The 22,887-nt window shown below is 40.6% G+C and overlaps 1 protein-coding gene across 8 annotated transcripts in view; it reads left to right on the forward strand.

Annotated features, from left to right (window-relative positions):
- CAST (calpastatin) overlaps window positions 1-22,887 on the forward strand; it is a 124,996-nt gene that overhangs the window by 35,290 nt on the left and 66,819 nt on the right. For 6 of the 8 annotated variants that reach the window (XM_061189467.1, XM_061189472.1, XM_061189470.1 and 3 more), the window contains one exon: window positions 21,268-21,327. In XM_061189467.1, coding sequence (XP_061045450.1) covers window positions 21,268-21,327 — 60 coding nt within the window. Of the gene's footprint in view, window positions 1-1,699; window positions 1,859-21,267; window positions 21,328-22,887 lie in introns of those variants that run through there. The other 2 variants (XM_061189474.1, XM_061189475.1) reach the window with 2 other exon arrangements.

Consider the following 22,887-nt stretch of genomic DNA (forward strand, 5'->3'; position numbering starts at 1 on the left):
CTGTTGGTGGGAATGTAAATTGATACAGCCACTGTGGAGAACAGTATGGAGGTTCCTTAAAAAACTAAAAATAGAACTACCATACGACCCAGCAATCGCACTACTGGGCATATACCCTGAGAAAACCATAATTCAGAAAGAGTCATGTACCACAATGTTCATTGCAGCACTGTTTACAATAGCCAGGACATGGAAGCAACCTAAGTGTCCATCAACAGATGAATGGATAAAGAAGATGTGGCACATATATGCAATGGAATATTACTCAGCCATAAAAAGAAACGAAACTGAGTTATTTGTAGTGAGGTGGATGGACCTAGAGTCTGTCATACAGAGTGAAGTAAGTCAGAAAGAGAAAAACAAATACCGTATGCTAACACATATATATGGAATCTAAAAAAAAAAAATGGTTCTGATGAACCTAGGGGCAGGACAGGAATAAAGATGCAGATGTAGAGAATGGACTTGAGGACACGGGGAGGGGGAAGGGTAAGCTGGGACGAAGTGAGAGAGCGGCATGGACATATATACACTACCAAATGTAAAATAGATAGCTAGTGGGAAGCAGCCGCATGGCACAGGGAGATCTGCTTGGTGCTTTGTGTTCACCTAGAGGGGTGGGATAGGGAGGGTGGGAGGGAGACGCAAGAGGGAGGAGATATGGGGATATATGTATACATATAGCTGATTCACTTTGTTATACAGCAGAAACTAACACAACGTTGTCAAGCAATTATACTCCAATAAAGATGTTAAAAAAAAAAAGAATTATGAGGACAGGGTCTTCTTCTCAGGGAATTATAATAAAATATTAGAGTTGGAAGGGCTCTTACTTCGCCACCTTTATTTAACAGAAGTAAAGGAACACTGATAATAAACAAGGTGGTTGTGAGGAACACCTAGCAGGAGAAGTCAGGGGGACTCCACGTGCTTTGACTGCCGGGCGCAGGCGGGTGCTCCGCTGCGCTGTGCCCCTGAGCTCTCCGCCTTGCGAATGCCGTCACCTCTGGCCTGGAGGCGGAAGGAGTGGCTGCTCAGCTGTCACTTGCTATAGGCCTGAGGCCTCGGATCCTCAGCCTCCCGCCACCGCAGCCTCTTCCACTCATACCCCAAGCTCACCGTCCAGAGTCTTCACTGTGATTGCTTTACGGCTTTGGGAAAAGTTGGCTTCCCATATTTCCTGTAAATTTTAGAACTCTTTTCTCTAAGCCCATCACTTACATTTATTAGTTGGCATTCTTCTTTAAGGGAGAGCATTTCCTTCTCCCCTATATACTTATTCATTCATTTATTTATTTATAGCAGTATGAATTCATGAATTCTTATTTTATTCCGTGGCTTAAATCCCTTCTTAGTTATTTTGAAATGTTTAGTCATAATGTATCACGTCCAGTAATTCAGTAGAATTCTAGTTCTGTTCAACTGCTCTTTAAAAAAAAAAAATCCGTTATACAATGTGAAATGTTAATTTACTTTATATCTTCAAAAGTAATATTTGGGGGCGTGTGTTTGCAAAGAGCCCACTTTGGGCCTTTGGCGACATCCTAGGAGTGGTAGACCTCTGCCATCGGCCGGTGGCCTGCATCATCACAGGCCGCGCTGTTTAGTCTGCCAGCCTCCGAGATGCCAGTCCCGCGATGAGTCGGCGGCAGCGGGCACCTCCCTCCCGGAACCGCGCTGGGGGCGGGCGGAGGGGGCGGGGAGCGGCCAGCGTCGCGTCCTGGGGCCGCCCCGCCGCCTCCCTCTCTGCGGGCTGGGCTGAGGCTCCAAACGGAAACCGAGAGGGCCGAGCCCAACCGGGAATGCAAACATCCCCCAACCCCCGCTGAAGTCTCTGGGCCCGGAAGCCGGACGCGGAGTGAGTACTGATTTCGGCTGCTTCCCAGGCGGGCAGCCCGCGCTGCCTTCGCGCCGGCCCTGCGCGTCCCAGGCTCGGACCCTGCCACGGCTCCCAGACTTGGACGTGCGCTCTTACCCGTCTCTTGCCCTTGAGGATCTATTTTCTTCCAGACGGGTTCTAAGTTCACTTGTGTTACTTGTCGACCCCTCCTCCCTGTCGGCGCCACTGTTGCTGGCTTCTGGGCTGGGAATGTGTCTGGTGATCTTACACGGTAGGGTTACAAAACCAGGAGTTTGTGTGACCCGGAGAAAATGCTGAAAGAAGAAAAGCAGGAGCAATGTCGATTTGGTTTGGCACTTTTATCTCTAGGGTTAGACCCAATCTTCTCCCCGAGCCCTGCCCCCTCCACTGTGATGACCTCCGTTTTAGAGACTGAGCTCACTGTGTATAACCTCTCCGTTTATCTGATACATGCTGGGTGTGGTGTGGCAAATGTTGTGACATGGTTTGGTTCTATTTACTTGAACACAGCCTGAGACTGTGGTCGGATGACATCGCTGAGGGGTACTTTGTACCTATCTTTCAAGAATAGAAATGTTTTCATGGAGAGTTGATGATCTTTTCTGTATTGTTAGGGTCCTAGCATTCCTCAGTTATAAACGGGTAAGAGGCAAGTTCTTTATACCCATTTTACAGCTTGAGAAAACGAGGCAGAGTTTAAGAAACTTCCTTAAAGGGCTGGACCTTGGGGCCTCTGACGAGCCCTCTAGGAACCCACCTATACCTACATCAGAGGAAGGGAAATGCTTAATCAGCAGCTCTGGAAAGTTCCTGATATATGAGATGTTTTCTAGAGAGAAAACCTCTGCATTGCAGCGAAGGTCGATAAGGAGTGGCATCTACTGTTCAAAAGGGTAAAGTGTATTTTCTAATGAGTAACTTAAAAGAGTGCCTCTTCCTGACATTTTGTTTGTGGGCACTGAATTTAACTTTTGCACACTGATTTTTCAGTATCTAAAGGATATTTGTCGCTGGGAATGCTGCCTGGCTTCTAGGAGACAGTATAAGATTAAAACAAAGTAGTGATGTTTAGCAAAATCATGCCGAACTAGCAAAGGCCGCATCTGCTGACTGATGGAGAAGGGGTAGGTGGCCAATAGCAATGAGGATGGAGCGGGAATCCTGGTGCATGCAGCAAGGACCCTTGGTGACTATTATAAAAAAGTGAGCTTCACAGACTGCATGACAGTGTTTATGAAGCAGTGCATTCAAGTATAAATGTTGGTTATGGTTCAGTTCACATGCTTTGAGAGAGGATTCCCACTGCAGAGAGGAGTTGTTTATAGTACAGTATTAGTGGTGGCTTCAGTTTCTTGATGGTTCCATGAATTGGCTGAGTATAATTCTTCTCTTACAATGAAAATTTAAAAGGTATCATGTAAAATAGCAGTTTGAAAGAATAAAACAAACAAAATTAAGAAAACATGAGGAATTAATTTGAACTGACTTTTTAAAATCAGTGAAATATTTGTGTTCCTATTCATTGTTTATAATAACAATTATATCTTTAATGCATCACCACTTCTTAGGTAGGACTATTTACTTTTCCCAAAATATGAACCATCTAATTGTTCAGTCCTGTTTAAATAAAAAGCACACAGCCTATGTTCTCCTGTATACATAGATGTCTTTGTATCTTTTCTTTCATTATACCTCAGAGTGCCCTCATTTTGAAGACTATATGAATCTGGAATATGTGTTTTAGCATCAATGTGTCTGGCCTCATAAGAGGAAATCATTTTATCCTATAGTTTTTGATATATTGAATTAATAATCTGCATACTGGGAAAGTGCAATGGGTCTTCAAAAACAATTGTGTTTTATTTTTTTCTCTGTGAATAGCTTTTAACTTAAAAATGTCAGCTACCCAGTGTTTCTCAACAGAGTACTAATGGCATTTGGGTTGACGATTCTTCATTGGGCAGGGCTGTCTTGTCCCCACTGAATGCCAGAGCATGACAAAAACACTCTCTCTCTCACATGTCTTAAAATACCCTTTAGTTGGGTGTTACTTCCCCTGGTTAAGAACAATTGGTACACTATTTTTATGGTAAGCCATATAAATAATTACTCAGTCCCATTATTTCCAATTTTTAAGGCACTTTACAGTATCCCTTAAGACACGTTGACTTCTGAGCAAGTCCATATATTTGGACATTGGAGATTTGGGTGGAGGCTATGTGTAATCTTATTGCTAGTAAAGTGTCACTCTTACCCTTGTGCCCTTCTGTCCACATTAGGCAATAATAATAAATCATTAGCAAGTGACTTTAATAGGTTTCAGAAAAAAGAACAGATTAGCACAATCTGTATTAGATCTGAGTATTAATAGTTATAGCTACATTTACTGACAATTAGTGGGTTCTAGGCATATGTTGAACACTTTACATGATGTGATGATGATGCAGTGATGAAGTAGATACCCTTATTATGCCCATTTTTCAGATTAAGAGAGTAAGAGCCTGATCTCTTAACCATTGCACTGTATTGTTTCTCAGAACATGTTTGACAGCTCTCCATAAAATACTTTCCAAAAAATGAGTTTTAGTGGGTGAAGTTAACACACACTAAAGTCTCGTTTGGTTACATAGTCTCATTTGGCTACCTTTGGTTACCTCTGGTCACCTTTGTTCTTAGAATACCAGCTTTTCACTATACTGTGAGCCCTTTGAAGACAGGATCCACATCTTTGGACCCCCATTGCGTCTACCATGGTGCCTTCCACATGGTAATTGCTCAATAAATATCTATTGAATTGAAAAAGAATATTGGTTTTATCTTAATATGAACAGAGCCTTAAGATACCACTGCACTAGTTTAGAAATTTATCCTGGATAGGCAGAAAAAGTAGAATAATATTCATTTTTGTTCTCTTGGATTTATAAGTAGAGTTTTTGGAACTTAATATCTGTTTGTCCTTTAGCTAAAGATTAAAGAGTAGATAGTCAAAATTATCAGTAATGAACTCTTTTTTTTTAACTTCTACAATGGCCAGACATGGTGCTAGGAATACAGAAGTGAAGTATGGTCCATATAACAAATATAAAAACACAGTGTAAAAAGTGCTAAAAAGCATTGCTATCAAGGTGCTATGAAAGCACAGTGGAAGGTTGAGGGAAGGGGGCTGAGGTTAAGCTTGGCCCTGTTTTTCTGGGAATAAACATTAGGAATACGAGTCCCTTAAAGCAGATCTGCAACCAGTCAGTTGGATGCAGGACTCTTCAGAGGTCTGAACACATCCAACTTCCCAAGCGTTGGCTCTCCTCATTCAGTATTTTCTTAATCCCAGCTTTCCGGACTTGCCCCTAACTACCAGTAGAGGTACTATGGTCTCCCCCTGTATACTTTTCTGTGTGCTGTTATGTAGGACTGAGAGTTCTGATTCATTCTAGGGCTCTCTTATGAGATGTTCTTGACAACTGTCCCTTGTAGACAGACTGGATTTCCATCCGGTGTCAACTATACCTGAGGTTTCCATCTGTCCTGCGCTCTGCACAGTTGAACTGGAGACCCCACAGCTGACTGAGTCTGTGTTGTCCGTCTTCCAAGCCAGCTTTGAGGTTGACAAGTTTCTGCTGCTCATCTTCCTGTTTCTTTCTTCACCACCCAACCTAAGGTGCAGGGGAGGGCAGACCAGCTCATCAACAGAATAACCTGCCCCTGGATTCCAGACACTTATCTCTAAGGACACATTGTCTCAATTTAGTTTCTTATTTCGCATTTGGCAGCTGCCCCGCAGCGGGCACATATCCTTAGCAAGACAAGGAGAACCTCAGATGCCTATCTACTCACCTTTTATCATTTTTACTGACTCCTTCCCCAAGAATAATTGGCATACATTAGTTACAAAGGTGCTGCTTGGTCCGTTTTGTTGGTAGTGTTTCTTTCTTTTCCCACAGATCCCTTTGCAACACTTAAAAAAAAAACAACTAACACTTAGTTTTATTTGGGAGGATTTCTTATACGTTGGAAAGAGGATTTGGGTCTACTTTTACTGATTAACCAAGTTAACTTTAGTAAACAGTTTTTTGTTTTTTTTACATATTGCCAACACACTTATAATTATCCTCAGTTCTCTAGGCCCCATGGTACATACTGATCATAATGGCTAAGATATGGGTGAGTGGTGATGACACTGTGGCTTGTCATCATCAGAGTCCTGGAATATAAGGAGTTTCCCAGTGAGCCCTGCCGATGGACTACTGAGGAATGAAGAAGTTGACTGTAATCAAAGCAAGGCTTCCTTAATTGCGCAGAGCTGTGCTTTAACAGTTGGGGGGGTCTCTTTAGAAAAGAGAAGTTTCTTGGTTCTCAAATAGAAAATGCGGGCCAGTAGGATAATTCCAGACTAATCCATGGCCCTGGGGCTCTCCCGATCCTTGTCCTGGGGATGTACTGCACCCCCTTGGAATGCTCTAATTCAGTGTTTCATGATATGTAGTCTGGAGAGCATCTGCGTCAAATTCACCTGGGATACTTATTTAAAAATGGAGATTTCCCAAGCCCCACCTCAGACTTACCCAATCAGAATCACTGAGGAATCTATGGCTTAATAAGCTCTCGAGGTAAATCCTTACACCTGTTAAAGTTTGATGAGCGCTGCTCTAAGAAGTGAGGTGGGCTAGCCAGAGCCTATCTGTGAGCAGTCATCTTCTGACCTTAGCAATGCAGTGAAATCTTGGTGAGAGCTGTAGCTATTCACAGGGGCTGAGACTTTTGAATCATACTGAGGGGCCCCCATGAACTGACGTGATTGATGTTTATGGCCCTCTTTTGGAGCCCGAGAAAGGGCCTGGACCACTCCCATTTCACTCAAAGTTGCTATAAGAGATTGAGTCCAGTTTAGTGTGCAGGCATACTCTTTGGACTCTGTAGTGGATTAAGGTCCCCTGCACAAGTGACCTCAGTATAAAGACCTAGATGAGACCTTGGCGCCTCCAGAGATGCCCAGAATAGAGTTGTTGCGGGAGAACACTTCCTACAGAGAAACCAGGGGCTTAGTCTCCTGCGTATTGTTTCTTTATTAGCTGTACTAAGGGTGGCCAGACAAAGGAGCAAAGAATAAAATTATTTGTATGTTTTTCAGTTGTATAAGCCTTTTCTATTTCCTCCTTATCATGAAAATAGGAAATTGTGTTTATATCCAACAGGGCAAATAAGATCCTCTTATATAAAAGCCATTACCATGGCTTGTCATCATCAGAGTCCTGGAATATGAATATCCTCATGCTTTTAGGCATGCATCTTTTCATAATATTTTATTTACAAAGATGTATCAGGTTCAGAGGCCTTGGTCTACAGCAGGGAATTGAAACTTGTTGCCAGAATTTTCATCTTCCAGAATTCTCCACTACTCTTTCATATTCACCATCTCTTGATTTATCTCTTTATTTAATTAATGTTTTAATGTTAAATTTTATACAATATTTCTTTGTGTCTGGAACAGAAGGGGGCTCTTGAATCAGAATTCAGATTAATTTTATTAAGCCTGCACAGTGTATTTAAAATGTTTGAAAGCCTTTAGATGAGGAACACATGTTCTATTTTGTCATGAAGCCTCCTACTCCCTCTTCATACTGGCCTGATACACTCATTCACATCCCCCAACGTATATTTTCATTTGAGTTTTAGACTCCTGATTTACAGAGATAGGCAAATATTATTTTTCTGAAAACTCAATTAATAAATATTTTGAAAATTGCACTTTTTTTTTTTTCTTAAATCCTTGCAACTGAGCTATACACTAGATGTGTGGATGTGTATAGCATTAAGAGTTTCTCTAGTGGTCCAGAATATCTGCCTATAAAATGACAGCACTGTTGGGCTTGGTGATGTCTACAGCGTTCTATATTTTTCTGTTGTAAGAAAAGTGTGCACTACGGGCATAATCGCAAGTATCAAGTGTTCTCAGGGTTTAGGGTCATGAGACTGGAGAAGACATATTCTTGGGGTATTGCAGGACTGGCTTTTTAGGGAACATATAGGCTCTTTAGTAACCTGGGCTGGCGGTATCAGCACCAAAAATCTTCCTTTCAAAACCAGCTGGAAAATACTTTTGAAAAGTAACTTTGTGAATCTATCCTATTATCTAATGCATTCTAGTACCTTCTTTTGACCAAATGAAAGCAGGAAGAGGCTGTTTGTCATCTCTGTCAAAGTGCCAGTGGGTAACAATAGATGGTAGAAAAGAGTGGTCATTTCACCCACCCCCTATAAAGCCATCTTGTTTAAAACAACCTAAAGCAGTTATTCTCCATGTAAAGGAGTTTGAGAATCACTGGGGGGGGGGGCGGGGCTTACAGCTTTTTAAGCTATAATCCTTGCTCCCTCTCCCTCCTGCCCTTTCCCTTTTGTAAGTTTCTAAGTGTCCATTGCTGCCCTCCCCTGATCCCCACACACTGGCTATGAGTAATTCTGTTCCTGGGCCCAAAACCACTGAGCTAAGGTGTTAATGCTCGGCCAGTCACATTGTCCAATAACTTGACATAACATTCGTTGCCCGTAATCATTATGTACAATTTTAGTATAAAATAATTAAAGATGTATGAATATTTAATTTAATTAAATATTAATTAAATGTGTATGAATATCCTGCATACTTTGCGTATAGTTTCACTGATTAGAATTAGTGATCATTTTTTTCCCTAGCAATATTATAAAATTATATCATCTTCCATGTGATGTCCTACTCTAATCTTGAATTTTAAATCAATTAATTAGTTAATTATTGTTTGAAATTTTAGCCACAAAGGATCCACATCACTAAAAAACAGTGTACCCTCTTGCTGAATATCTAGAGATTAACAAGGAAAGGCTAACTTCTTTTGGTTGTTGAGTTTGAGCCCTCCCTTGGTTTTGAGAATCTTTTTAATTATTGTGGTAATGGGTGCTGAATTATTCTCAAACAATGTTCTTGTGGTAGGCCAGGATTCCTAGCCTAGCAAATTAGAATTGTTTCCTTCTCCAGTCCTCTGGCAATCATATTCTTACACCTCTTCACATGTTTCCAAAGATTGAATGTGATGAACACTGATCTACATATTTGCAATTAAAATCTTGGCAAAATACCCTCATTGATTTCCAGTTGAACCAGTGATAAACCATATACCATATCTTTTCTGCTTGTGTATAACTTCTCCACCTTCTCCTCCTGATCAATGAACTGAAGATTTGGTTACTATTCAAAATGGAAAGACAACCAATAGGAAACAAAAGACGTTCTAACTAGTTCTGATAATCTGAAAATAATTCTGGAAAGCTGTAGGAAAGGGGTTAGGTCCAGCAGTATGTATGTAGTTTGGAGAAGCTCTCCAGGATCTAGATAAATGAAAATAAATGGAAAGAAGAAAAAGAAACCAACCGTTTATTAATTTGTTAAACAACTACTATGCTAAGTGATTTACATAGGATTTCATTTAATCCTCTTAAGAGTTGCATATTTTGCAAATGGGTAAGTGGGTATTAGGACAATTTTTAAAATGAGAAGACTAAGGCCCAGAGAGATTAAATAACTTACCCTGGGTCACACAGATAGCAAGATTCTATTTGATTCTAATGCTCTTTTCAGTAGACCAGTCTTATAAAATCCTAGACTCAGTAGTTTATATCCAGGCAGTTTAAATAACCAAGAGAGGAATTTGTATCTAAATTCAAAAAACACTAGAAATTAATGTTGTGCCCTCTATTATTATGCTCAATATCTTAATGCTGTTGATATTCTCTCTGATGAATGAAATTTCCTGCTTCTGTGAAAGAGAGAGTATTGTCCACTGATTGGAATTAGCAAATAAGAGTTTTGTTGACAGAGTTTCTTTAGATGTCTTAATAAGCAGTAGAGGAGGGATGAATTAGACATCTTTGAATACGGTGAAATTTTTAAAAAGCAGGATTAAATTACATAGCAAAAAACTCCCTTATAGTGTAGGAATACAGTTGCTTAGACTGAAGGATAAGCAACACTGTTCATATTTTTACATCAATTTCAAATGAAGCCTATTTTAAAATCAATTCTCCTATTCTACTGAATTTTTATTTTAGGTGAAAGTGGGATGAAATGTGGTGGAAGGTATTATGATTATTTCCACTTTACAGATGAGGAAACTGAGGCACAGAGCAGTTAGGGAATTTGCTCAAGGTCATACAGCTGGTAGCAGAGCTGGAATTCAGACTCAAGTGGTCTGGCTCCACAGCCATTCTCCTAACTACATAACATCACCTCTTTAATATTTGCAAAGATTAAGCTTGCTGTTAGTGTACATTTGTGAAGTTGTTTTTCCTATGTGGTTTCCAGAACGACATTTTATTGCACCCCACATTTTCATTTTGGTTATTTGGAAAGCAGCTTGGAGAAGGGAACTTTGTAATAATTCCTGTCATTTAAGCCTTCTTATTAAGAACATGCTTCACTGAGAAGCCAGCTGCAAGAACAGCCATGTGACAGGCTTGTCTCTCAGCCGCCACACAGTTGGCTGTATGCCAGTATTTCCTCCTACATGCCCTCTCAGTTTCGTTGAGACACTTTGAGTCTGTCATCCCAGAGACTGAGGCTGGCAGTTGGTCTCATAACACAACGACCCATAAAACTTCTCATTTCTCTCACACTCTGTTAGGTCTGTGCCTAAGGAATGAATTTGAAAGCACTATGGAAACCAAGCTGAAAGGCTCTGAGGCAACTGTTCAGCAGAGCTCAGAATTTTTTATTCTTATACAGTAATCATATCATCAGTAACCATATATGCTTTAGATGAGCTCATAATCTTTTAGGATAAACAAGCCATGCATTTCAATCCAAAAAAAATTCATAATGTAAAATAGTATTGCCCTTTCTCTTTAAGATAAACAACATGCTTGTGTAATTTCTCAAAGCGGTGGTCACCACAGAAGTGCTCCACCATTCTGAGACTGAGGAGAACTTTTGAGGCTGTTGATATTTGTAAAATAATACAGATCACTTTTGTTTACTGACTTACCATGTGCCAGGCCTTATAAACACACCCTCATGAAATCCTCACTACCATCTTATGAGGTAGGTGTCATCTTTATACCCATTTAACAAATAAAAAACACAAGTTTGGAAAGGTTGAGCAGCTTGCTTGAAGTTACACAGCTAGAATGAGACCTCAGGTCCATGGGACTCCAGAGGCTAAACTCCTGTGTTTCCCATTTGAACATCTATCATTGGGTACATTATTTAATAAGCTTTACATATTTATAGCATATCATGTTAGAATTGCAGAACAACAGAGTTCTCAAGCCTGACAGCTTACAGATGAGGAAACTGTGTTCTAGAGAGGTTAAGACTTAAGTTCAAAGAGCTTGTCATGGGCTGTCTTCCTCATTGTTCATTATATCGCTTCTAATCTGCTGAAACTGCGTGACTCACAGGCTTAAGAAGATCCTAGATGCACAAACCTTTTCTAGGGGAGGGGCCACAAGAGGAAAGTAGGCTGTCCTTTCTGTGTCTAACTTCTCTGCTTTGTCTTGGGCAGCCAAATTCAGACATAGCTGGAATTATTTCATGCATCAAGAAAAGCAACCAGGATCCCTGGAGGCATGGACGCAACTTAAAAAAAAAAAAAAAAGCTGCATTTCTGCTCTTTGATGACTAATCCAGGCTACGTGGCTTGCTCTCTTCCTTGCTTACAAAATAATCATCCCAGGGCAGAGAGGGGGAAAGGGGGAAAAGTGGAGTTCACAAAGCAATGAAAATGAAACAATTGTTTTATAGTACTGGAAGTTCAGCTTCATGCGTTTTGTGGATTTTTTCTAAGCACTTGGGGTGGTCCTGTGTTAGACCTCATAATCAGGCACTCACAAGGTGTGGCCAAATGTTCTCAGGTCTCTCTGGCTCTTGGATTGCCATCACAGATCAACTGTGGCTACTGTCCCGGTTGCCAGGCAACATATGGATGTTTATTTTGAGGTCTGCCCACAGGGTTGCATCAGAGACCAAAGCTGCATGTGCTCTCCACTTCCCAGAGCAAGTAGAGCTCAGGCATTCTATTTTTATCTTAATATATTATTAAGATAATATATCTTAATTATATTTAATTAAGATAAATATATTTTAAAATATATTTTAATATATTTAAATCTATTAATGTAATATATTTAAATATATTTATATTTAAATAATATTTATTTTTATGTTATTTTAACATAGTTCATGAATGTATAGCATACTCAGCTGAGATAGAATCATATTCTGTTCCCCCAGGCAGTGTTCAGTTTGCCTCATTTTGCCGTGTTCTACTTCATCCAACCGGTTGTACTCTGGACTGATTATCTCTGGTACTTTCCCACCTCTAAGTCTTGCTCAAGCTGTTCTGCTCACCTGGAATGACTACCCCATCTCGGGCTCCAACTCCATGTTTTGTAAAACTAAAATCTTTTATTTTACTTTTTGAAAGTAGGGGAGTTAACTTGTTACAGCAAAAAGTTCGTGGGCATTATCGTCAATGTCTGTGTTCAGATCCAAGCTCTACAACTTCTTGACTGTGAGATCTTAGATAAGTTACCTAACTTCTCTGAGCCTCAGTTTTCTCGTTTATAAAATGCAGATAATAATGATTAGGTCCTAGGATTTTATAAAGATATATTGAAATCAGATGCCCAAAGCCCCTGCCACAGTTCCTGGCATATGGAAGATTCTATAGTCCTCACCTACCTCCCCATCACACTGCAATTAATACTAAGTAAATTGTTCCCATCTCCTCTGTGAAGTTTTTCCTAGCCATCTTCAAACCTACACCTCAGAAATAGTCTCCCTCTTCTGATCTCTTATAACTTCATATTGTACTTAAGATCCTATCACAATTGACCTGCTCTTATATTACATACGTGCTGAGATGTAAGTTGGTGCCCTAATTAGATCTGCTGGCACAAAGCCATGTTCTCCCTGAAAGAGATGGCTCAACTTCATTCATAGATGACCCATTTCATCAGAATCATGTTTTTTGTTATGATTAAATACTATACTTTGTTAGGTGACTGAGTTGCAGTTCTCTTTAGAAGCACCATTATTATGGTAAATAATTAAAGGCATTGCAAGACAAGACGGTATGTCATGGTGTGACTGCGTGGCAAACAATAGACACAGAGCTAAACATCTGAATATTCATCTCCTAAAGTGAATAATCCATCACCGTAAACCTGTTCTCACTGGGTCCATGAATGGTGTTTGTGAAGAACGTCAGTGCTTTCTTTAGAAAGCCCCTCATTAGCCGTCTATTGTTTGTTCCAGGTGTCTTACAGGAAGTAGCTCAGGGATTTTTTTGTGTATATGCGTTTTTTTAAAGTTATACAACTACTGGGTGATGACAATAAGGATGTAAAAGACTAGATGTTTATGTTTTCCTAACCAGTTTTCTGACCTGTGCTTTGGACAAAATTTCTGATGATTGAATAAAACTCGTATAATGTTGCTTTTGAGCCATCAGATAATATTCATGTTTATTCATGTACAAATTTATACATTTATTTATTTAACACATACTTGTTAAGCAACTACTGTGTGCGATGCTTGGGTATGTGCAGCAGCTGAGACAGGCATGGTCCCTGCCCTCATGGAGTTCGGGTTTGGGTCTGTCTGACAGATCCTGTGAAGAAAGAACTTTAAAAAAAAAACATGATTTCTTTTCTTTCATTTTTTGAGATGTGTTATTAAGATAAGAATCTCATTATGGTTCAGAAGGAAATTATACATTTCTCTCTTGTGCATCTAGCAGAGCTAACTTTAAAAGTTAAAAATCAGTTAACTTGGTTTTGATTTGTCAGAACTTCTTAATTAAAAAAAAAATTTTAATATTTGTTTTGTGCTTTGCCCAGATTGCCCTAATATTTGGTATGTAATTGACTCTCGCAATAGCCCTGTGGGGTGCATGGTATTTCCACATGGGAAACCAGATGCTCTTCAGGTTTAATCGACTTACCTGTGGACTCATCGCCACTAAGAAGCTATCAGACTGAACCTTACTTCTGATTTATTAATTATATTCTTGATTCTAGCTTTTTTTTAAAAAAGAACCAAGGTATTAAAACTATACTTCATTCTTTGTTTAAATGAAACTTTAATTGACAATTAGAAAATGAAAACAAATATTGGAATCAACAGTGATTTTTGAGCTCCTCTCTGCTATTAAGCACTGTGGTAGGCACTGTGGAGAATAGAAATGACCCCTGCCTCTTGATCAATTTACAGCTTCATTGATAAGACATGACATACACTTAGAAAAGACGCAGTAACCCTCACCAGCATATATGATTAAGTGTTCAAGTGAGAAGTACAAACATATGAGAGTTGAGGAGGTAATGTGAGCTAAAGCAGATACAGGTGTTGTATCTTGAGCTAAATCTTCAAGAGGAGGGTAGGAGCTGTCTGAGCAGGGAAAGGCTTCCTCAGCCGTGGGGATGACAAGAAAGGCTTCCTCAGCGGTGGATGGGAGCATGATGGTGATAACACCGACTAGCATTTGTCCAGCACTTACCACTTGCCAAGCGCTGTTGTAATGGGTTCATGTACATCAACTTATCCTTAAAACAACCCTATAAGGTAAGAATTGTTACTATTCTCATTTTATAGGTGAGGACGCTGAGGCACAGAGAGGTTAAGGAACTTGCTCGATGTTGCACATGAATTCATTGCTGGCTGGAATTCCACCAGTCTTGAGTCCAGAGCCGCCTCTCACTCTCTTAACCAGTGAGTTATGCTGCCGGATGAGGTTCTCCTGAGACAGGAAGGACAGCATCCTGGGAAGTGGGGAGACATGGTGTGGGGCATAGCAAGAGACGTAGTGGAATGAGGAGATTAGGTCAAATGTGGAAAGTCTAAGGCTCAGGCAGAAGACATTGGACCTTATCTAGGACAGTGAGAAACCACTGAGAGTTTAGTATTTCATCGGAGTGGGAACATGGTATGCATTTATTTCAGGTAAATTAGGCAGCGATAGAAAGGATTGGGAGCTAGAAGTCGGGGGTGGGAGAGAACAAGGCATGGAAACTATTAGAAAGGCCTTGATGTAATCCAGGTGTGAGAGATACCTGATTAGACTAGGGAAAGTGTGGGCAGGGAAAGAAATTAAAAGGATGGAATGGTAATGAGGACTTGGAGGCAGACTCCAAGCAATTCAGCGGCAGATGAGTTTCCCTGCATTATGTCATTTGGCCCTTACAGCAACTCCAGAGGCAGGTGGTATTACTCCCATTTTGCAGATGAGGTTGAAGGCTTCTGGGAGGATAATTAATGTGAATGAATAAGTGCTGGAGTAGGCATTTGAGCCTGCATCTGACTTTCTTGGCTTCCTCCCTTTAAGGTAAAATAATGTTGTCTGGTAATAAAGTAGGGCTGCTGATAAAGTATGGAGAACTGTTCACATAGTAAATGATATTTAAAGTCACGGCGGGGAGAGGGACTTCCCTGGTGGTGCAGTGGTTAAGGATCCACCTGCCAATGCAGGGGACACGGATTCAAGCCCTGGTCCGGGAAGATCCCACATGCCACGGAGCAACTAAGCCTGTGCACCACAACTACTGAGCTGCTAGCCACAGCTACTGAGCCCATGTGCCACAACTACTGAAGCCGGTGCGCCTAGAGCCCCTGCTCTGCAACAAGAGAAGCCACGGCAATGAGAAGCCCGTGCACCGCCACGAAGAGTAGCCCCCGCGCACAGCAATGAAGACCCAACGCAGCCAAAAGTAAATAAATAAATAAATGTATTAAAAAAAAATAAAGTCATGGGGAGAAATCAACTCTCCGAGGATGCAGTAATATAAGAGAGAAGGCAGAGGGTTTGTGACTAAATATTAAAGAATGCAGAGAAGAATGGAGCAAGTGGAAAAGGCTTCCAGAAGGAAACAGGTCAGAGGGCTGGGGATTGGACCTGGAGCTCCCTGTGTCACAGCAGCCCTGGAGAAGAAGATGGTCAGTGATTCAAAATGAAACTGCGGATGGATTATCAGGTGGAAAAGGGCAGCACGTACGTGTGCTGGCATTCTTAGTAACCCTCCACAAACAAAGGCAGCTGGGGTGTGTGAAGGGTGACTGGTGCTGCCGGTGAGAGGCTGTGGGAACGCTGGCAGTGAGGGGTGGGGAGAGGAAGCAAGGTATGGGGTGAGGGGCAGCCGTTGACTCATCTGCCGGGTGCACTCTGGGTGCACTTTCTGAACTGAGCTGGCGCAAAGAGGGAGATCAAAGTGAGGCTCAGTGACTGGAGGGGAGGATTCCCATGAACCAGCTGACAGTGCCTGGAAAGAAGCTGATTGTCTTTTGGGAGCCCAAGCAAGTGAAAAGACTCTGACATGGGAGACAGAGAGGTAAGGAGCCGAGGGAATGACTTTTTCATCAGCCAGATTTAATGGCAGTAGAATGGATGAGTAAGCCCTCTAGGACCGCGCCCCTTCTGAAGAAGCCCTTGGGTCCAGCCAGGACCTGTGGGCGAGCTCACAACCCTCTCCACTCACATCCAGCATCACAGGATGGTTGGGTTGGTCCTAGGTCTTGCTTCTCTTCTCGTGCAGCCTCACTAGGCATCCTGCAGAATCAAGGGAAAGCCTTGGATAGAAACCTGCCGTGAGTAAGAGTGGGGGTGAGCAGATTAGTGTACCCAACAGACAGCTCTTTTAAAGGGACCCCATGTGGTGGAGGAGACACTTCATGCCGCAATTAGGTCATTACTTGCCTGTATATGGTACTGTAAGTGAGCGGGGATTGGTGAAGGAGGATGGATGCCCACTTAAGATTGCAGTGGTTTGGAAGTTACAATGCCAGTGCTGGCGCTAGTGAGATACACCTGAAAGGAAGGGCATGTAGGATTCGGATATTTGGGGAAGAGAAGCATCCCAACCAGTGGCACTTATGTGAAAAAAACATAAAGGGGGAGATGAGAGAGCTGTGCTCCAAGAAAGGGATGGGCTGGCTGCCTGGAGCAGATGTTCTGCGCCGGGAGGTGCGGTGGGATTGGAGACTAGGGGTCTTTAAAGGCAAGAGAAAGGATTTCTGTGTGATACAGTGGGTAACAGGAGTCATCATCGCTGGCTCTACTTTAGAGGGAGGCATGTGCGTGGGAGTGACACGTGCGAAGACTAGTGTAGCCAGAACAGGTGAGAGAGCTAAAAGACTGTAGTATGGGAGACCTTTGCAAAATATATGTGAAAAAGGAAAGCAGTTTCCATTTTTCAAGGGTCTTAAAAGCATACCATCTCCCCCTCATATCTCTAATCATTTCCTGCAGTAAACTCCAAAATTCTTATTGTAGCAAGTAAACAAATTTAAAGAGGTTTTGTTGAATAAAGCCAGAACATAACGTGCCATACTGGATAAGTACAGGATTAAATATTAATTTTTTCTAGGCTGCAATTACTTTCTTTTATCGATATTGCTTTGTTTTAATGAGATTTGACAGCACAGTAAGATTACTTCAGGTGGACCTACAACTGACTTAGAACCAAAACATTTCTTCGGTCACCTAGGATTTTCTTCATACCTGTTAGAGCACTTAAGTTGTAACTAAACCTGCTTGATGTCTGTTTATTGCGCTGGACTGTGAACTCTTTCAAGGCTGTGACGGTGACTTTTTCATTGTGTATCCTCAGCCCCAGGCTCATTGCTTTTTAAACAACAATTGCTGAGTGGGTGGGTGGAAAATAATTATATTAAAGTACTTTTTCTCTGTTCTTTGTTACTCTGATTTATGCCTTAATTTAAGATTATAAATGATTCATAATACTCTGGTTGTCAAGAGATTTGCATGGGTCATTTAAGAGGGAGAGTATAGTTATGGCTGCACTTTAGTCTGGTATACAGTCCTAATTCCATAGAGAGATTTTGGTATTTGAGCACTGATGTTGCTTTAAAACTGGCTATGCCTTGATGTTAGGACCAGCTGAGTGGTCGGCCCTGCAGCAGAGAGTCACTGGTTTAAAAGTCAGGTGGCCTAGGCTCAGCCCTGGCGCAGACAGCTCGGAGGGTCCTCCCCGCCTTCTGCCTGGGTGATGCCCCCTTATCCTTCAATCTCCACGTTAACTGTCACTTCTTCAGCATCACCTGTCCTGACTGTCCCCTGAATTAGATCTGGTTGCCTAGTCTGTGTTCTCATGGGACCCTGTGATTTTCCTTTATAGCACTTATCACAAGTAGTTACTAAAGTGGTTATTCTTTTTTAAATGTATTTCATTGAAGTATAGTTGATTTACAAGGTTGTGTTAATTTCTGCTGTACAGTGAAGTGATTCAGTTATACATATGTATACACATTCTTTTTCATATTCTTTTCCATTATGGTTTATCACAGGATATTCAATATAGTTACCTGTGCTACACAGTAGGACCTTGTTGTTTATCCATTCTATATATAATAGTTTGCATCTGCTAATCTCCATTCCTCTCCCCCTTGGCAACCACAAATCTGTTCTCTATGTCTGTGAGTCTGTTTCCGTTTTGTAGATAATTTCATTTGTGTCATATTTTAGATTCCACATATAAGTGATATCATATGGTATTTGTCTTTCTCTTTCTGACTTACTTCACTTAGTATGGTAATCTCTAGGTCCATCCATGTTGCTGTAAATGGCATTATTTCATTTTTTTATGGCTGAATAATATTGCATTGTGTGTGTGTGTGTGTATACATATATATATACACATACACACCACATCTTCTTTATCCTTTCTTTTGTTGATGGACATTTAGGTTGTTGTCATGTCTGGCTATTGTAAATGGTGCTGCTATGAACATAGGGGTGCCTGTGTCTTTTTGAATTGTAGTTTTGTCCAGATATATGCCCAGGAGTGGGATTGAAGTGGTTAGTCTATTAATGTCATCTCTGACCAGGCTGTAACTTTCACAAGGTCAGAGACAGGTCTGTCGGTTTCCCATCAGCTAACACAGTACTTGACACAAACTATGTTCTGGATAAATACTTATGGAGCCAGTGAACTGTGGTAAACTGTGATGGGTCACTTAATCTTTATGAGATACCATTCTCCTCATCTGTTTAAAACCTACATATTCAAAGTTTTTCTCTAAGGTTCTTCAAAGATTTATGGGTTAACTCTTCAAAATTCTTAAATTATAAGTTATTCACACATATGATTAGAAAGTCAAACCATATAGAAGATTTAAATTGAAAGTGTATATAATCCCCCAGTAGGGGTAACAAATAGTTAACTTTTCTTGTCTTTACAAATAAAATAAAAATTGAACACACTACACTTAGCCAGAGTTGAACCAGCCCATAACAGGGTGGGATTATTTTCCTCATTTCCAGCCCCCATGAAGTGGTTTTCCTATTTTAGTTTCAAAATGTTTAGTGCCTTAGTGATGGGATAAAACTTTCACGGAGGAACCTATGCTGAGAACAGGTGTGGCCAAGGCCTTCAGCTAAGTTCCCATTATAACCCACTCCATGCTTATTTACAGGCATTCCATGGAGATTTTACTGTCCTTGGTGAGCCTTTGAAAGTCTTCTTTCTAGGATTTAAGGATCCCTTCCAGCTATTGCTTAATAAAGCAGTAAGGCAGATTGGAAAACCCAAGGCTAGGTAATTTCAGGAATGTTTTAATAAACTTGGATGTTTAGAAAATAAATGAATGTTCACCCCAAGATTTGCAACTTAAAAAGAACCTTTGTGTGGAGTGTTTGTCTTGGGTGGTTTTAGTTGGCTGAGGGAAATCACTGAAGGAGTGGGATGTAGCTAAGTGGAACTTCTTGAGTTTGAATGGACGTTTGTACAACCAATTCTACTTGTGGAAAGACAGAATTATATAGATATGGGTATGTTAATCTCCACAAATTAAAAAAAAATTCTCCAGGAAAAATGAATGTTCACATATTTGTCCATTAATTTGATGAGGGAAATCTACTTTGGTACATCTTCCAGTTCTTTATCCCGAAGAGAATGTGAGAGAGACAGCACATGCCTGCCACAGTGACAAGGGGTGTATGTGTGTGTGTGTGTGTGTGTGTGTGTGTGTGTGTGTGTGTGTGTGTGTGTTTTGGGGTGGGGGGTGCTTAAGGGTGCTCAGGAATAGTTAAGTTCATATGACTATGTTTGAAAAGTCAGTATACTAAAGCTTTGGGCTTTTATCTGTAAAATGTGGCAATTTAATTCTAAGCACCAACATGCTCTACATTAAATGAGGTCGGTGGGGAAGGTGATCGTGTTCATGGGCCATGGGTTATAGTGGGTTCACGCAGTCACCTTGAGTGTGGTGTGTCGAGGTAGGGGAGCTGGGGCACCAGCAGGGATGGGTCCATCCTGCCCGGGGACTCAGCTTCTGAAGTGGCTCAGGGCCAGGCATCGGGGGATGGGGCTCTGGGTGCTGCTGGCAGGGAGCAGCTGTTTACTGACAGCCAGTTACTTAAGAAGACAACTGGTGCCAGATGGAATCCCTGGGCTCTAAAACCTAATGGACTCAAATATTAAGGAGGTTTAAATGAGCCTGAGTTGGAATTCGCAAAGAATGTAGTTGTGAATTTAATATTAACCAGTGTAATACAAGTTACTAGAGTACGTAGTTCTCAATACCATGCAAGTGTCCACATGCACATCCCCCTGCTTGGGTGATTAGATTGCAGGGGCTGACTCCACATCCCTAGGAAAGGTGTTTCTTGAATACTTCAGTCACCATTCATCACCTTTTGCCCTCCAGGGAGGAGCCTAGATGAGACAGATAATATAGCAATATCCCCTCTGCAACACCATCTCCCACCTTCTCTTCCTTACATGACGATTCTAATCTACCTGAGCCTGTTTCCCAGAGCTATGCCTACTCGTCTATCTTACAATAGCTTAGGAATAATGCACTAGCAATTTAATGAACACCTACAATGTGCCAGGCATTTTACCCACTTTATCGCAAATAATTACAACCCTGCAAAATAGACATTATAGGCCCCATTTTATATACTTGGAAAACTAAGACCCAAAGTCACAGAGCTAGTAATGGGCAAAGCTGGCATTTGAACAAAATTCTGTAAGTTTCAAAGTCCACGTTCTTTCTGAAAATAATACAAACAATAATTAGAATAATATTTACTGAGTACTTAATTACCAGGCAGTAATAAACTTAGAAGGTAGTTGTTACCTACGGAACAAAAATTGAGAAAGGGGAAACCAAAGATCAGAAAATTTAAGTAGCTTGCCCAAGATTATTTAGTAAGTAGCACACTCCAAATTTGAGCCCATTTGATCTGGTTACAAAGGCTTTCACCCACTGGGCAACACCACATATTGAACTTTTATGGGAGTGGTACTCTAGGTGAGGTAAAACCAAGGTAAAGTGTTAAGAGTAAGTATGGTTAAAAGGAGCTGAAGGACAAAGAAGGTTATAGGTTAACTATAATTAAACTTCTTATTTCTTTCCTTTCTAGGTGACAACTTCCTCTGCTTCAACCAGGAAGTCTTCCAGTATGAATCCCACAGAAACCAAGGTATGGAGAATCTTCAAGGGTCAACTTGGGTGAATGCCTTTCAGTTGATTATATGGTAAAGCAAAACGAATGTGGGCTGTTGACGGATGGGTTATGTGTCCTAGGAAACTTAGGCTATGGAAGTAAACGTTTTCTTCCTAATTAATGAGAGTCTTTGGAAACTCAGCTTTCCTTTCAGTATTTGCCTCAAACACCATCTATACGCTTATACGTCATTTTAGAATATCTAGAAAAGAGTAGTCAGTGATAGTTTTTTTGGTTTTAGACTTGAGTTTTTTAAATTGTAAGATAATTTCCCTAAGTACGTTTCTCTGGATCTAGAGAAGAATATAAATTCTTAATTTCTTACTAAAATGGTTTTATTATCCTGGCCACTTAAAACTAAATAAGAATGAGAAAGGTTACACTAAGTGAACATAGAAAGAAGTGACACAGATACTGGTTATTTCAGATGCTTTCTGAAGTTTCTTTCTGAAATTTGAGTCATGTGGGGCACCATCTTATTGATAAACCTTTGTCGAGTTCTTGGGATTTATTCTGATGATAATTTCTTGGAATTTCAGAAGAAAAAATACAAGCATGTCCTCCAGTGGGATTGCCACGTGGAGTAAGCCTAGTTCTGAAGAGTTGGCTGAGCTGCCTTAAACCCTCTCTCCTAATTACCATGACTCAAACTGTGTTTCTTGGGAATGTTTTGGGATGGAAGATTAAAGAGAGAGCATTCTCAAGATGCTCTCAACTAATTCTTATGAGCTAATATTCTTTAGTGCCTTTAAGAGCTACCCCAGCTCCATTATTATCAAATTTCCCTTGTTTAAAATTACCCACATACTTTTGCTTTCTATTTTCCTTGTAACTTTACTATCCCAAGTAGGATCCTATGCCATAATTTAGTACTGGCACCATAATTTAGTGCTACGGAGGGATCCTATGGCCTCATCTTGAACTTTTCTTTAAAGGACATTGCAAATATCTTGAAACACACTGTCCAACTCTAAGCTCTTATAAATGTCATTTAGCACTCATTTTAATTTTTAAATTTATTTTTAATTTAAAGTTATGTTTTTACTTAGTAATTTACATTTACATTAATTTCTTAATTATTCAAAATATATGTTAACTGATCCGTAATTAATCTGTTAGCTGTCACTACTTATTTATACCAAGCTTAATCTTAAAAAATAAAAAAAATCTGACCTTAATCTTAAAATAATCTTAAGACTGTAGTAGAAATATTTACCCCCCCCAAAAAAAATTCTCATTGAACTTAAGAGTCCATGAAAATTAAAGTAAGGAGATAGAAAGGAGAGCCAGAAATATAGGATTTCCGTTTTATTATTTTGGTTTGCATTTGACACAATGCCTGATTATAATCCATCCCCACTGACTCTCAGCTTGAGGACCAATGATTATTTCAAGTGTGCCCTGTTTTCCAGAGTAAGTGGCAGCAAACACTTCAGCCATTGCTAAGCATGAATCATGAGAATTCCTGGCACTCCTACGGAACTGGATGAAGAGAAGAGAGAGAGGAAAGTAGGAGAGAGAAGGAGGGAGAGACAA

The sequence above is a fragment of the Eubalaena glacialis genome, chromosome 4, assembly GCF_028564815.1.
Source record: "Eubalaena glacialis isolate mEubGla1 chromosome 4, mEubGla1.1.hap2.+ XY, whole genome shotgun sequence".
Taxonomy (NCBI): Eukaryota; Metazoa; Chordata; class Mammalia; order Artiodactyla; family Balaenidae; genus Eubalaena; species Eubalaena glacialis.